Source organism: Manis pentadactyla, chromosome 9, assembly GCF_030020395.1.
Source record: "Manis pentadactyla isolate mManPen7 chromosome 9, mManPen7.hap1, whole genome shotgun sequence".
Taxonomy (NCBI): Eukaryota; Metazoa; Chordata; class Mammalia; order Pholidota; family Manidae; genus Manis; species Manis pentadactyla.
The window spans coordinates 22,774,927-22,791,811 of NC_080027.1; the positions used below are offsets into that span (position 1 = coordinate 22,774,927).

A 16,885-nucleotide genomic window follows, 5' to 3' on the forward strand; every position below is an offset into this window, starting at 1 on the left:
TACTTGGAGATACAAAAAAATATATATATATATATATACAGACTTTGGAGAAAAGACTGTGGCTGCTGGCAAAAAAGTCATGTTTTTGCCTCAAAATTTACCACATTAAGCAAGTTGGCAGTGGATAAAGTTTGGCCATATCTCCTCCACCGACAGCAACCTGCTGTAAATTTGGTCACTTTAACATTATAGTAGAAGCTCCTACATATTTCATGGACTTCCTTTTTCTAGGAGAAGAAATCAACTTTGGGAAATTCATCATAAAACCTTCAGAAGGAACAACTCTCAGGGTAGAAGACCTTGTAAAACAGTATTTTCAAACTGCAGAGAAGGTAATTTCTTAATTACAGTCCACATTTGAATAGTTGCTATCGTATAATAACAGGTTTTAATTATAATTGATAGTATAAACAAAAGGAAAATGTTTTTGTAAAGTAAGTAGAGTGACAGTTACATTCGTTTATAGTTGTAGTACATCAAGAAAAATAAGTGCTTAGTGTAACTCCGGGGGAAAACCCCGGGGCAAAATACCTTTGAAACCGAAATCAGTTAAAGGGAGAAACAAAGTTTAAGAAACTCGTTTATTGCTTACAAGCAGTTGTCTGGAGTCTCTGTCGACCCGCTGCCGAGCCAAAAACTCCACCCCACCTCTCTAGTCCTTCACTGGCCCTTGTAGTTACTTATTGATATGGAGATGGCTACCACTCTTCACCCCCTGGAAACACCTATTGATATGGCGATGCACTAAAGCCAGGCAAGGGATTCTGGAAATACTGCAATTTTACCCACACTTAGTTAATATTAGTTATTAATATTATTATTATCCTATTATTGTTGATGTTGTTAATCCTCTTTGTTTTTATCTCTAATGCATAAGTCTGATTCCAGGATATACTTATTTTGTATGTGTACGTAATTTCAGAATTACTTTATAAATATAGCCATAGGATAGTGAGTATACTGTCATGAGTATTTGCCACTTTAAGATCTGGTTTAATTAGTTTCTTATTGTTACTGAAATGAATCTCCACAAACTTGGTGGTGTAAAACAGTACGCATTTATTATCTTACAGTTCTGTAGGTCAGAACTCTGACCCCAGTCTCACTTGATGAAAGTCAAGGTGTCAGCAGAGGCGTTATGTTCCTTCCTGGAGGCTCTAGGGGTGAATCGATGACGTTATCTTTTCCAGCTTCTAGAGCTGCCCACATTTCTTGGCTCATGGCCCCTTTTCCACCTTCAAAGCCAGCAATGTTATGTCTCTCTGGCCATTTTCCCCCAGTTACATCTCCCTCTGACTCTTCTTCTGCTCCCTTTTCCACTTGTAAGGATGCTCTGGTTATCCTGGGCCCACTGGATAGTCTCTGATAATCTGATTTTACAGCCAGCTTCATTCTGTCTGTAGCCTCCATTCTCCTTTGCCATGTAACATACTCATAGACCGCAGAGATTAGGATGTGGATATATGTTCGGGGCCATGTTCTGCCTACCACACTGGCTAACCTAATCTCTTAATTATCAGCTGCCATTTCTAATTCTGTATCCCAGCCAGGTAGGCCTCTGCATTTTCACCTGTCTTATGCTCTACTCCTATTTCTTGTCTTTGCTTTTTCTGACCCTTAACATTTATCTGTAGGCTTAATCACTGCCCAGTGTTTCATTTTGTTTTGTTTTCCTTTCAATAACTAGATAACATTTTTGTCTTTTCCGTGGTACTGGTTCTCTAATATCCCTGGCTGATAAAAAATTATTTTAGAAAGAGTAGATACTATTTTCTGCCATCCAGTGATTCGTATCTCTTGCAGAATGTGCAGCTCTCACTTCTAACAGAAAAGGGAATGGGTGAAGCAGTACAAGAATTTGTGGACAAGGAAGAAAAAGATGCCATAGAGGAATTAGTGAAATACCAGTTGGAAAAAACACAGCGGTTTCTTAAAGAACGCCATATCGATGCCCAGGAAGATAAAATTGATGAAGAGGTAACTAATTCAGGGTGGATAAGTCTGTTTAGGTACTCTGTCCTGAAGAGTAGCTCTGACTTACTTTCTGATAAACCACTGTTTAACTTGCCTGATTTGTTTAGTTTCCTCATCTGTAAAATTAGGATGATAAAATGAGGATTAAATTAGAAAAGGTCTAATAAGTCTTAAAAAGGCCTAGAACAGTCTTAAACATGATTGATATCCAATAAGTGTTAGTTTTGTGCCCCATATCTTCTCTTGAAGATAATGAAGTGCTCCAAAATGAACCTTGTAGGATGAAAATTTCTGCTCATTTCAATTTTTTAGTAAATTTTGGTTGAGATTTTGGATTTCATCTAGAAACTACATTCTAAGCATAAAAGCAGTGGAAGAGTCACAGAGGAATATACTTTAGATTTGACTATATAGAAATTTTAAATGTTTGCATGTCATATTGTCAAAAAAGTTAAATGGTATTGACTTTTTTTGGAAATACTGGAAAAAATATTTGTGCGCAGAAGAAAAGGTAAATAAATACTCATAATATCAAAGCACTCTTATAAATCTTAAGACAAATACTAAACATTTCAATAGAATAATGAACAAAGACATGAATAAGTGGTTCACAAAAGAAATACAAATGGATAATAAGCATATGAAAGTGGTGTTTAGCCTATGAAAATCAAACTCAAATTAAATTTATTTTTATTTGTCAAAGTGGCAGCAATAAGAGAAAAGTATTTTGTATGCTGCTGGTAGGAGTATCAAGGTTAAACAGCCTTGCTGAAAAGCAGTTTGGAGTGTATATCAAGAGGCTTAAGATTTGCCCTTTAACTCAGCCCTGGGAAATTTTCCTAAGACGATAGTGAGGTAGCGATTTGTATATGGTATAATTCCTTTGAAGTGTTATCTGCAGTGGGGGCAAATTTAGAAATGTTTTGGTAAAATAGTTGTTGATACATATACACTATTAAAATACTATGCACCCACCAAATACACCTTTGAAGAACACGGAAAAATATTTCCAATATTAAGTGGGAAAAGAATTCCAAGATAAAAAACTATATACAATTTGATCTCACTGATTTTTTTATTTTATATGCTAGTGTTTATGTGCATGCAGAGAACGGAAGAAAATATTCCAAACATTATCAGTGATTATGTTCAGGTAATGGGATTATAGGTGATCATTTTCTGTATTTTCCAGATTCCCTCTTAAGTGGAAGAACAAAACAGCATTCTTTTTTTTTAAACCTTCTTTCAAGGTCCCTTTTTTTTAAAAATTAAAATATCACTGATACACAATCTTATGATGGTTTCACATACATGACACAGTGGTTCAGCATTCACCCATACTATCAAGACCTCACCCCCTCCATTGCGGTCACTGTCTTTCAGCGTAGTTAGGTGTTATATAGAGTCATTAATTGTCTTCTCTGTGCTGTACTACTGTCCCAGTGACCTGCCTGTATTGTGATTGTGAATTATAGTGCCTCTAATCCCCTTCTCCCTCCCCACCCACCCTCCCAACTCCTCCCTTTTGGTAACCACTAATCCCTTCTCCATGTCTATGAGTCTACTGCTTTTTTGTTCCTTCTGTTTTGCTTTGAATAACATTCTTTTTTAAAAACCATTCTCGTTGACTTTGATTTTAGTGCTTTAGTTAACATAGTTCTCTTAAAACCTTACGGTATCATTGTACACCTAGTAATATTCAATGCCAAGTACTTTTCACAGTTAGGGTAGGTAAACTACACTCTAAAACCACTCACTCTGTGACTCTGGATGTACTGGGTTCATAAATTTTAGTAGAGATGGATTTCTCAGTTAAGTACCAGAAATAAAACATGACTATCCCATCTAACTGTAAAGTGCAAAACTATAAAACTCCTAAGAGACAACATAAGAGAAAACCTAGGTGATCTTGGGTATTGCAGTAACTTTCTAGATATAACCACAAAGGCATGATCTGAGAAAGAAATAATTAATTAGCTAGACTTTATTAATATAAAAAACTCAGCAAAAGATGATGTCAAGATAATGAGAAAATCCATGGACTGGAAGGAAATACTTACAAAAGACACATCTGGTAAAGGACTGTTACCCCAAATTTACAAAGAACTCATAAAACTGAGCAGTGAGAAAACAAACCACCTAATTTACAGTTGGACCAAAGACCTTAATTAACAGAGACCTCCCCAAAGAAGATATGCAGATGACAAGTGAGCATATGAAAAGATGCTCCACATTATGTGTCATCAGGGAAATGCAAATTAAAACAATGAGATGTAATGCTACATACCTACTAGAATGGCCAAAATCTAGAACACTGACAATACCAAATGCTGGTGAGGATGGATGTCTTGCAGCCTAGTGCGTAAGAATGATTTGAGCAATGTAATCCTTTTAAAAGAGAGATTTTTGTTTTCACCTATTTTACTGAAGCATAACACCCATAGGATATTAGAATTTTTTCCTCTGCAGTCTGACAGGTTATTTTTCAGTGACATGAAACATTTTGGCCACAGGTAATACAATTTTGCTTAGGGCACATAGATAAATTTTAGAGTGCATTTCTTAAATTTTAATGTAAGTCACTGGGAAGATAATCACTTGTAAGACAAAACTATACTTAAATTTCCAAGTTGTATTTTGTAATGGAAAGCATTTCTTAATCAGCTGTAGTCTCTTATTTTATATTTACGTAACAGGAATAAGCCACATGCTTTTGATATACTCTGTTTTAATACAGGTACGTCGTTTCAGAGAAAGCAGACAAAAAAATACTAATGAAGAAGATGATGAAGTTCGAGAGGTAATTTTTGCTGTAAATTCCTATGCTTATATGTCAGTTTGTTAAACCAAATAAATAGGTTTTTTTAGTCAGTCCACAGGGCTTAGGTTTAGTGGGTAGGACTGAGCACAGAATGGCTGAAGATAGCTGCCTTTGATTTATTCCAGTTCAGCCTACAAATAATTTTGCCTGCTGTTACTCTCTTTTTTCTTTTACTCTTGTCTAAAACTTAATTATGTGTTGGATGATGGCGGGGGGACGTATACAGTAAGAGCCATTACTAATCAAAGTAATACACAATAACTTTTCAGAGCATCTTACTACTATAAAATAAAATCTTACCTTACTAAGCTGATACTATTTTTGGGCAAAAAGGAAGAAACTTCGTTTTTGGTTAGCAATATTACCGTAGGTAAATATACAGCATCTGCTGGTCTTTCTCAAATGTTGAAGTTAGCTTGATCACTATAGTCTCTCTGTTCTCCATCTCTGCAGTTTGGGAACTTTGGTTAGCAACTATTTACTTAAATCCTGGGCCTCTTTCTGGTACTTGATGAATTCATGATTGAAATATGTTTTCCTATTTTCTAATTTTCCTTAGTTAAAACACTAGTTTCCTAGTTAAAACTAGATTGCCATCTAGTATTTAAAAGTTACCAATTATTTACTGTTGGGATTTTGTCTTGATTGCTTCATTCATCAGACACTGTACTTCTGTTACTGTCTGGCCATTTTGCTTTTAATTCTTAGGAATGCAAATATGAAAAAGGTATGATCCATGTCCATCAGAGATTCTCAATTTAGTAGGTGAGACCGGACATATGTAGAAAGAAAATATTAAATCTTATCATGTCCTGAAGTTTCAGTCTCACTAAATTAATACAAGTATCCTACTAGTCCATTATCATTATCCTAAATAACTCAGAACTGTAGCTCACAGGTGGTGAATTGGAACGAGTTGAAGCACTTGACATAGACTTCCAACTAACTTTTACAAGTTCCACTGTTTTCTCTGCTACCCGCAAAAAAGAATAGGATCCCTCCCCCACTGCTCCTACTGTAGTTATTTTTTGCCTTGTTTTAAGCACACCCCTTAGGTAAAAGTCAGTACCTGAGACATTACAAAAAAGGAAAAGAATGGTGCTTAAGGAGACGGGGACCCTCAATCTGCTTTTTTTTCTCCCTGAACTCTTCTAAAGGAATCCTTGTTTAGTAGTTGATCTATTCATGATTCCTAGGTAATACCACAGGCTTTAATGGCAAGCTTTAGACCCTGACATAGGAAAAACTCTATTGTCAAATAGTTCTGCTGTACCGTCTCTAGGGGTCATGAGCCAGACTGAAAGGCTTTTTTTTTTTAAATAAAACTTTCCACGTGTCCATCTGATTTACTTCATCATGTTTCATTCCATACAGGCTACTTAGGATCCAATGATTCCACTTAACTGTAATTTAAAGGAAGAGAAAAGTGGTATTTTTAGTGTTATGTTTTTCCTTTCCCCTGTTTTGATAAGAGTTTAATGTTCTGTGTTTATTGTGGGGGAAGTCACCTCCCAAAAGTTGTACCCTTGTTCATTAGAATATGTAGAAATATGAATAGTATAGTAACTCAATTAATAACCTTCCTTTAAAAAGAATATGCTTACACAATCTTCTGAATGTCTCATGTTGTCATTTCACTGCTTTCTTCCATTTGAACTACTTATACTACCTCCAGAGAGTAAGATAGGAAATTTTTGCAACATAAACTAACATTACTAGTAATAGTGCCTGTATTAGCTACAGTTTTTTCCCACACCATGCCTTTCATTAATAGTCTAAAGTAATTACAAGACTAAAAGCTACCACTATCCACTGAATTTCACTCTCAACATTCCTGATAACAGTCGTCCTCCTAAATAAATGTAGTGGAAAAAAAAGAACTGACTACCTACCTGGCTCCGTTCATTACTGTTTTCAGGTGGAAAGGTAAATGGTAATTACTGAATTTTTGCTACATGCATGACTTACACTATTTGAGTTTCCATTTTACAAATGAGGAGCCTGAGATCAGACTAAAGGCCATGTGGTGGGGCTGGAGTTTGAACCTAATTATTTCTACCTCCAAGTATAGATGTTTCCACCATTCCAAGTCCTGTCAGAACTTTCCTCCTTTGTTCTGTTAATATGGTGAATTAAAATATATTCTATTATCAACCCATCCTGGGTATCACTTTGTAAACCCCCTGGTAATGCGCATACTGGTTTTTCCATATGCTCCTGGATTCTCTTTGTTGGCTTTAATATTCATAAGTAGGGTGGTAATTTTATTTTTGTACATGCTGTCCTTTGTCAGTTTCCTGTACCATGTTATGCTAGCTTTCTAAGAAATTGGAAGATTGCTTTCCTTATGGTCTGGTACTGTTGAACTAGCAGTGGAATTATCTGTTCTTTGAGGATTTCATAGATTTTATCTGTGAAACCTCCTGGTGGTTTTCTTCAGGGGTGTAGTTCTAAGAATTTTCTCTAACTTTTCTTTGATAATTAGTCTTTTGAGACTGTCTGTCTAGTCTGTTGAGACTGTCTTTTCTTGGACCAGTGTAGGTAATTTATTTTCCAAATTTCTTAGAATTGAGCAGAGTATTTTGTCACGATTATTTTAATTTTCCTTGGATCTTTTTTCCCTCCATTTTCATTTCTAATGGCATATATTTGTCTTTCCATCCTTTTTATTAAGTTATTTAGTGATTTTTTTATCAGTGTGGTTTTGTCCCAAAGTGCCAGTTCTTAGATTTACTGATACCAATGGATGTTTGTTTAAAATTATAAATTTACAGTTTAATCTTTATTGATTTCTTTTTCAATACTTTCCTTGGGTAGGTTTTATTTTTTTCTAACTTTTTGAATACTAAATTCACCTAATCATTTATTCTTATATAGCAGGTTGTAGGCTTTCTTTATAAGCACTGCTTTGTTTTATATATTTTGATATGTAGTATTTTTATTATTATTTTCTAGATATTCTATATTTTCGTTTTGTTTTGCAGTTTGGAAGCACAGGTTTTTGCTTTATTATTAATTCCTAATTTTACTGCATGGTGATCAGGCAGTATGATAATTCGCTTTTTACTACTTAGAATTTATTGGTATTTTTCTTAGCACTCCATTATCAGCTAAAACGTTTCATGGGGTCTTGAAAATAAGTATATTGTTTATTTTCACAGTGTAAAGTCCAACATACATTGATTAGGTGTATCTTACTACATAATTTAGGTTTCCTTTTTTCTTTTAAATCTACTTTTTAAAAAATAGGCACCCTGGTTCTTGTTATTCATGGCAGTTAAATTCTATAAAGTCACTGCAAACACTAAATTAGTGAATCCTGAACCATATTGCTCCCAGGGGAAATACAGCATTAGGTCCCTACCAGCTACTGGTTATAGAATTTTGTCAGCTAATCAGTACATTCTCTTTTTCATTTGATTTTCTGTTTAAAGACAACTTATTTAATATCTACTGTGGATTCATTTGCATTGAACTCATGGCCAGCAGCCCTGTAACTCATGCCTGAATGAAGCTTATCTAACACATGTATTACCTCCAAAGGCACCTACAGCCCTCACAGCCTTCCTGCACTTAGGAGCTCTCAGTGGCACTTCAGCGCTACACGGGGGGGTATTAGAAACAATAAAATCACCAACCAAAAGCACAAAAATGTGAAAAACATGGCTCTAAATTACTAAAAAAAGGACACTTGTTTCATGTACAAGAGCAGAAACAAAGAGGCAGAGTGTCACATTATTCAGTTTCATCTGAATAATGTGTGTCTGACAACTCAGAATTTTTGCCGCTCTGCACATGTCCGCAAATGACACGAGGGTATCAGGAGCATTGTTCTTGTAATTACAAATAAATTTTGGCACATAGGTGAATTTGCAATTACAGAAACCATGAATAATGAGGATTGGCCGTACTTCATCTGGAACAAGAAAGATGAGTTGAAATCCTTTCTGCTCTTTTTCTTTACATCTGTTGTGGTATTCCCTAAAGTTTTTTTCTTGTAATAATGAGTGCCATGTTGAGCCCTTCATGTAGTGTTTTAGCTGTTGGTTCGTTCGCTTAAGCTAAGGTGATCACGAGGCTGGATCACCTCCCACCTTCCACCTCCCACTTCACACCTACCAGTACCCTGCCTGCTTTGTTCTCATCTCCTCATTTTGCCTCTCCTTCAACTGCTGGTGTTATGGAGAGCTTAAAAAGGCTCTACCCATGTCTTAGACCCAGAACTTTTCATTCCAAGCAAGAGAGACTGTTGTCATGGCCCTTGGGAAGTATAGATCAGTTTTGGAGAGCTCTACACTGCCTGGAACTCTTCTCAACCTTGTCCCTTAGCCAAGTCAAATATTTGTTATATCCATTAAACTCTTCATAGATTTTGTGTTTTGAGGCTGGAACTATTTTCTAATTTTATTGAAAATGTATTTTCTCTTATTCTCAATTTTATTTTAGTCTTACTTTTTATTCTCTTGTTACTTTTTAATTGGTTTAAGGGAAGAAGAGATCAGGACCACCCCTTCAATTTTATTTTTAATTGGAAAGCCTGGACTCATTTCAGAGTTAAAATATTTCATTAAGTCTCAAACTTGTTTTCTCTAGACAGTGTCTTATGTTAAAATTTATGGCATATTCTTAGTCCTAAGGCTTTTATTCTTTTCCAGGCCTATAATTTATATATTCAACTTAATTCTTTTTGTCATATATTTGTAGTAGATTACTACTCATGTTTTTATGATTACAAAAGTAGTATTTTAGAAAGAGTATATTGTAGAAAATTAATAATGTTCAAAAAGAAAAAAAAAAACATCCTAGTATTTCATCACCCAGAGCTAGCAGCTCTTGTAAGTTTTTTTTATTAAGAGCCCCATTTGCATGGAGTAGCTCAAATGATGGCAGTCTCTTACAAACGGTGTTGAGTTAAGGGTGATTGCTAATATTCCCCCAAGTTCCGAAAGTTTATCTTCCTTAGCAAACCTTTTCAAGAGGTCTCACTTTTAGGTAGTGTTGTAAGTTGATCTTACAAATCATAGCAATTGGATTTGATGGGTGCAGGAAGGTAATTCTCCTGTTCTACATTTTTGTAGCATGATTAAAGAAAAATAATACTGTGGACAGTTTGATAATCGTTCATCTGAATGACCAGATTCATGACTTAGGATGCTGCATTACCTACCAGTGTGTTTTTCTCCTCCTCATCCCTCTCAGGCCATGACCAGGGCCAGAGCCCTCAGATCTCAGTCTGAGGACTCCGCTTTCGCCTTCAGTGCTGACGACCTTATGAGTATAGATCTGGCAGAACACATGGCTGATGACTCGAACGATAGCTTCGCCGCCACAGCCAACAAAGGAAGAGGCCGAGGAAGAGGTCGAAGAGGAGGCCGAGGACAGAATTCTGCTTCAAGAGGAGAGTCTCAGAGAGGAAGAGGTTAACACTGAGTCCTGCCTTTCACACAGATTCAGACTTGGCAATTGAGTAGGAAATACAGAATTGTATTGCTGTTTTCAGAATTGAGTTACACCATCCTTTATATTTTTGTTTTTATAATGTATAAAGCTGATCTTTAAAGTATTTAAATAAATTTTGAACGGCCACATGCACATAGGGTTTTAATTGCTCTTAACACTTATTTTTTACTTCATTGTCTCTCACACAGTAACTTTTGGGCAGGTTTAATGTCATAGTTACTTTACATGTACAAAGTAATAGGGAAAAATATGAGCTGCTGAGGAAAATGGCTAGCTAATGGCTGTGGGCAGCAGGAAGGAAACTCTAGATCATAAAAATAATCATTTTTGTTACTGTCCTAAGATACAAATGCCCACCGTCTTAGAAAGTGGCTTCATAAAATCCGTTAAAAAAAAAACTACCCCAAAACAATGTGAGTTCTTGAAGTAATTATTATGTGCTTTCATTGTATTTAAAATGACACTATTGTCATTGAATTGTCCAAGTAGTAGAAAATTGGTCTTCCTGATGCATTATATATAAATCCATACCCTCGGAATATTTTTTAAATTGTTTTTATTAAGTTCTGTATCCATAGGAGTGTTAAGCTGATAAAATAATTAGTATTTTAATTAAAAACTTGCAGGGAGAGAAATCCTTATTTTCTGGTGAGAATTATTTTCATTATCCTTAAATTTATAAACTGTTTCCTTCAACTTCACTTGAAACAATATGAACTAAATGTGACCTAAGTGTAGTCTTCGAAAATTGATCAGACTAGATGTTTCTTGCTATAGATATCTTTTCACAGGTAAACTTATGTTTCGACATAACTTTATTTACATTTCATGTTGGTGTTTTTTTAAAGCAAAACCTTAGCTACTGCTGGGACTGCATGTTGACCATTCTTTATTCTGACAGGAGGCACTGGTCTGGAGACTTCTACTCGAAGCAGAAATTCAAAGGCCAGTACATCGACATCTAGATATATGTCTATTATAGATGGTGAGTATAGGCAGCAAATGATTTTTAACTGTGTAAATTCTAACATAGGAAGGCCTAGGAAATCGCCGTTAGGAAACCTCATTGGTTGGTACTGCCATTTGGGGGGTCCAAAAGGTTATTAGGATCACAGGGTAAATTATTCTTTAAAAGATCTTTGCTGTTCATCAGATCCATTGAAGAGGGTGAGCTTTAAAGTTATTTTTTCCACTCCCTTACTTTTAGACAGATTTGATTATCCTTTTTATAGAGGAATCACTAAGACATAGACATAGAAAAGTGCATCAGTTGGTCAGTGTATCGCTAATGATTAAGAGAGAAGGACCTGCTTCTTAATGTACCATTTACCTTCCTCACGCTGCTTTTGTCTGTCTCTGCTGTTAGTATAGAGGAGTCAGGTGAGCTGTACTTAAGGGAAGTTACAGTTAGGATTCTCTGAATGAATTTTTGTATGTTTAATTGTCTAAAAATTGTCCTCAAATAAAGAGGGCCTATTTTTATAAACTATTTAATCATAAGTTAATAAACTTTATAATATTATGGCTTTGAGATCATTGTAAGTTGTTAGTAAGATTTATGAAAATACATGTTAAAATAGGTGGTATGGTAATATTTTTTCTACGTAGCATTAAGTATATCCTTATGTATTTTGTTTGCATTATCTTGCCTATTATTTGAGGTAAATTATTGTCTAACTTTTATAGCAAGAATTAATGTTGACAGATTGGAAAGTTGGACTAAATTTCACAAGATGAAATTTATCAAGGGCAAAATATAAAGGGCACTTACATCCAAAAGGGCAGCTGTAAAAAGAGTTGTGAAAGGTGTGTGACTTTAGCAGCAACCCAAGTAAAAAAGACTCAGATCAGTAAGAGTTGTGCAGGTCAACCCAGCTGTCCAAATCTAGTAACATCTTAAGCAATATTAACAGCAGTAGTGCATCTATATAGCAAGAATGCTCTCCTTCTGTACTGAATTCAATGCATCATGCCCAGAGTACTGTGCTCCTCTTTGGGACTATATTTCAAGAAGGAAATCAACTATGTATGATCCTTGAAAAGAGAAACCATACAATGTAAAAAATGATAGACTAAACTTGGGGTGTCTAACCTGGGAAAAATTCAGGTCTTCACGTAAACTTTCTATTGTGAAAGATGGCCTACGTTTGATTTGTACAGTCCGAAAAGTCGTGGTTTTAAATCTGTTTTGAGTTCTGGATTCTTAAGAATCTGAAGAAAGCTATGTCTCCTCTTAATTAGGTCCTCAGATGCAGTTGTACTGAATTTCAAAGGATTCAGGGATCTCCATGATGCCCATCTATGGGCTCTAGATTAAGAACTACTAGCCCAATAAGGATAGATGGGAAAAGCTAGAAGCATAGAGATTTACGTTTAATAGAAGATAAAATGGACTTGGAAGATTTAAGAACAGCTTTGCCTACTCATTGTATTAATGAGGGAGCTGAGCTAAGGAATTTGCCCTAGGTTGATAAAACCACTGAAAGTACTAATAGTAGCTAATATTTATGAAAAAGTTACGTCATGCTTCTCAACAGCAATATGGGATGGTGCTTATATCATCCCTGTTTCCAGAACAGAACTGAAACTTCAAAAGGACAGGCAAATTACCCAAGGTCTCACAACTATAAATTCTAGAGCTTAGATTGATCCTACTTTCTGTAGACTCCGGAAGCAGTGGTTAACCACTATACTAGTTTCCAGAGTGAGATAATATTAGAGACCCAGCTGCTGCTGCTCAGTAGGGGAGACTGCATTATACAGAATAACCTATCTAGTTAATATGAAGGGAGAGTAAACCACCTCAGAAGGGAGTTGTGACCCCATGAAAGGAAGTTTTAGACATTTACTGGATGACAACTGACACTGGAGAAAGGATACACACATCAGATTAATTAAATGAATTCCTATCCAAAGTTCTGTTGCTACATGTTTGCACAAGGATGTTCAGTACTTGAGGAGAGCCAGCTGAGATTCTTAACTTTTGACTTCAAAAGCCTGTTGTCTTTGTTGCCATTTAGGAAATGGCGTTCAGGAAAGTTTGTTCCATTCTTGGCAGGACTAAGATAAAAGCAAAGGAGGAAAAAAAGAGAAAAGGTATCATGGTAAAGGATCAAGTGTGAATTCAACATGAAAAAACTTAACATTCAACTGTGTGTCTCTGGACATGTCACTCACTCTCCTACTTTGTTTACATGTAAACAATCTCTACCATATGGGTTATTTAAATTAAATGTTAGTTATTGCTATTACTTTTTTTTTTTTAAGGACAAAATAGGGAGATAGAAGAGGGAAGTGAATAAAATATGTACACTTACATGTTAAAACCACCAAAAGTTGGTTAGTATGCAACACAGAAGCAAAGATTACCCACCTTTATCCTGGCTTGTTTCATGTGAAGCTTTCCTTGACACCAGGAGAACTAATCCTTTAAAGTGAGTCTTTGTGTTTCCATTGTTATTGCTAAGAAATCAGGTATTAGTGAAGCTTGTTGGTTTATTTATTTATTTGTTTTTAAGTAGTCTATTTTCCATCCAGCAAGCTGTCTTTGGTGTTCTGGCAGTTTCACTATGGTGAATCAGGATATGGGATTCTTTTCTAATCCTTAGGATTTACTGGGCTTTATGAAACTGAATTGGTGTCTTTCATCATTTCTAGAAAATCCTTAGCTGTTAATCCCTCAGATACTACCTCTATACTCTTCTTTGTTATCCTCTCTTCTGGGTCTTCAATTAAATAAATACAAGATCTTTTCATTCTGTTCTCCCATGACTATTAACTCCTCTTGTATTTTCTGTTTTATCTTCCTGTGCTACATTCTGAGTAGTTCTTTCTGATCAATCTTCCAATCACTCATGTGTTCTTAACACTGTGTATTGAATTTTTAATTTTTATGTTTTGTGGGGGAAAGGAGTAGAAATTCTACTTGGTTCTTTTAAAATATACTATGTCATTTTTGATAGTTTTTACAGTTCCCCACAGATATTTTTAAGGCTGTCTTTGATTTTTTGTCTGTGCATAGTGAGGACATTTGTTTCATATTGTGCATCCAATAACTGTGTCTGAATGTCTTTGGCCTTTACATTTCTTTTTCTGTTGGTTCTCACTTTTGTGACTCATTTCCTTGCATGCGTTGTTATATATTGTCTTTAAAAAATTACCAACAGGAATAATTTGAGATCAAACGAGAAGATGTCTTCCTTCAGAAAGTTTCATATTTGTTTTTGTATGCTTCTAGGAACACCACAAATCTCAGACCACTTTAAACTACATTTAAGTGTATGACTTGAAGATTAGCCAGGTGACATATACTTGTAAAATCCTGTTTACATCTGCTTCTCTTCTTAACCATTGGGGTCCCAGCTTAAGGTAGGGAGGAAATGCTTTAGGTTCCCCACCTCGAGCAGGCCTTGACCTGTGGCAGCTCTTTCCCTTTCCCTACAGAACTGTCAGAACCAGTGTTGACGTTTCCCCAGATCAGCAGGTGTCCTCAGGGAACAGGACTCTGCTCGCCTCTCTGAGTTCTAATTTTTCTTCAGTTTTGTTGTGATAATTCTTTACTATGTGATCAGCTCTTTAATGACATTAAGATTGTTTTTTAGCGTTTGATGTAGCTGTTTGTTTTCAGCAGAGATGTTTGTCTGAATAACCTAGCTTATAGTGAACAGATGCAGAAATTTTTTTTAAATTTTTTATTAAGGTATGATTGATATACACTCTTATGAAGGTTTCACATGAAAAAACAATGTGGTCACTACATTTACCCATATTATCAAGTCCCCACCCATACCCCTACGCAGTCACTGTCCATCAGTGCAGCAAGTTGCCAGAGATACACTATGTGCCTTCTCTGTGCTACACTGTTCTCCCCGTGACCCCCAACACCATGTGTACTAAACATAATACCCGCCAATCCCCTTCCCCCTCCATCCCCACCTGCCCTCCCACACACCTCCCCTTTGGTAACCAGTAGTTCATTCTTGGAGTCTCTAAGTCTGCTGCTATTTTGTTCCTTCAGTTTTACTTCATTGTTATACTCCACAAATGAGGGAAATCATTTGGCATTTGTCTTTCTCCACCTGGCTAATTTCACAGAGTATAATGTCCTCCAGCTCCATCCATGTTGTTGCAAGTGGTGGGATTTGTTTCTTTCTTATGGCTGAATAGTATCCCATTGTGTATATGTACCACATCTTCTTAATCCATTCATCTACAGATGGACACTTAGGTTGCTTCCATAACTTCGCTATTGTAAAAAGTGCTGTGATGAACATAGGGGTGCATATGTCTTTTTGAATCTGAAAAGTTGTATTCTTTGGGTATATTCCAAGGAGTGGGATTCCGGAGTCAAACAGATACAGAAATTTTATCTTTGTTTTCTTTCTTTAAAACTCACATATGGCTGCCCCCTTTGCACCCAGAACTCTGTGTGTGCCTCTTGGGGGTTTTTGTGAGCATTTTTCCACTTTCCCACTTTAGCTCCTTTCAGAACCACTATGCCAGTGAAGCTTTCAGACATTCTTTAATGACTCTTGCTCTATTACTCATTGATAATATAGAGTAAAGCTTCTGTTTGAGTAGAGAAGACAAGGGACCAGTTAACGGTGCTTTAAAATGCTCACAAACTAGCATGACTAATCATTTTTTTAAAGGTAATATTCATTTGTAAAAGAAGCTATGTAAGTAAGCCAGATAACTATGAAACTTAACCATTAGAAGCATAGAGAAACAAATATAAAACTTTTCTGAAGGAAGACATCTTCATGCTTGATCTCAAATTATTCCTGAACTGCGCTTAGGAAGAAGTCTTATTGTAGTGCCTTTTGCAGCAGATGGTTGTGGTGAGGAACCCAGGCTCTAGAGTCAGGCCTGCTGTGGTCAGCCAGCTCATCACCAGCTGGCTTGGGGCCCTCACACTGGAAGCCCTGGGAGAACAGAGACTGCAGCATTCTCGTTCAACATTGTATCTTTAGTGCCTGGCACATAGTAGGTGCTCACTGAATATGGACAGTGACAGAATGAAGATTACTTAGAGGTTGTATAGCGTAGAGGTTAAAACATGGTTCTAAAATCAGAAAGCCATTGGTTTGAGTTTGACTTCTTGATTTATTACCTGTGTCGACCAGCAGACTTTCCATCTCTCAGCTTGGGTGGCCTCATCTGTGAGATGGGGTGACAACTGCATTTATCTCATTGAGTTATTTTGAGGATTAATGAGAAAATAAATGTGAAATACTCAGGACAGTATCTATACATATTAGACTTCTACTAAGTATAGACTGTTATTATTCTATAAGCTTCAGGTCCCTTAGCTATAAAACTGGGAGTGTGGTACTGATTTTACAGAATCATTCTAAGTATTAAGTGAACTTATGCATAGACATTGCTGAGCACAGCACTTAGACTCCAATAAATGATTTCTGCTGAGTATGAGTGGCAGTGTTAACAATAAACCCATGAAGATGGATGTTTTATAAATTAGTCTAAATTTGTCTTTTATGATTTTGTAATTGAATTGCTTCCTTCTAACATTGGGCCTTCTTTTTTTATTTTCTTTTGAAAAACAAAACTGACCTTTTAATACTTTTGTGTAAAATACTTTTATCAAGTTAGATTTGGTATTAAGTCTCT

The 16,885-nt window shown here is 35.9% G+C and overlaps 1 protein-coding gene across 7 annotated transcripts in view; it reads left to right on the forward strand.

Moving 5' to 3' along the window:
* MRE11 (MRE11 homolog, double strand break repair nuclease) overlaps positions 1–16,885 on the forward strand; it is a 62,190-nt gene that overhangs the window by 30,018 nt on the left and 15,287 nt on the right. For 6 of the 7 annotated variants that reach the window (XM_057507104.1, XM_036923308.2, XM_036923310.2 and 3 more), the window contains 5 exons: positions 232–332; positions 1,804–1,977; positions 4,712–4,774; positions 9,995–10,214; positions 11,157–11,240. In XM_057507104.1, the coding sequence (XP_057363087.1) occupies positions 232–332; positions 1,804–1,977; positions 4,712–4,774; positions 9,995–10,214; positions 11,157–11,240 (642 nt within the window). The remainder of the gene's footprint in view (positions 1–231; positions 333–1,803; positions 1,978–4,711; positions 4,775–9,994; positions 10,215–11,156; positions 11,241–16,885) is intronic. The other variant, XM_057507106.1, reaches the window with a different exon arrangement.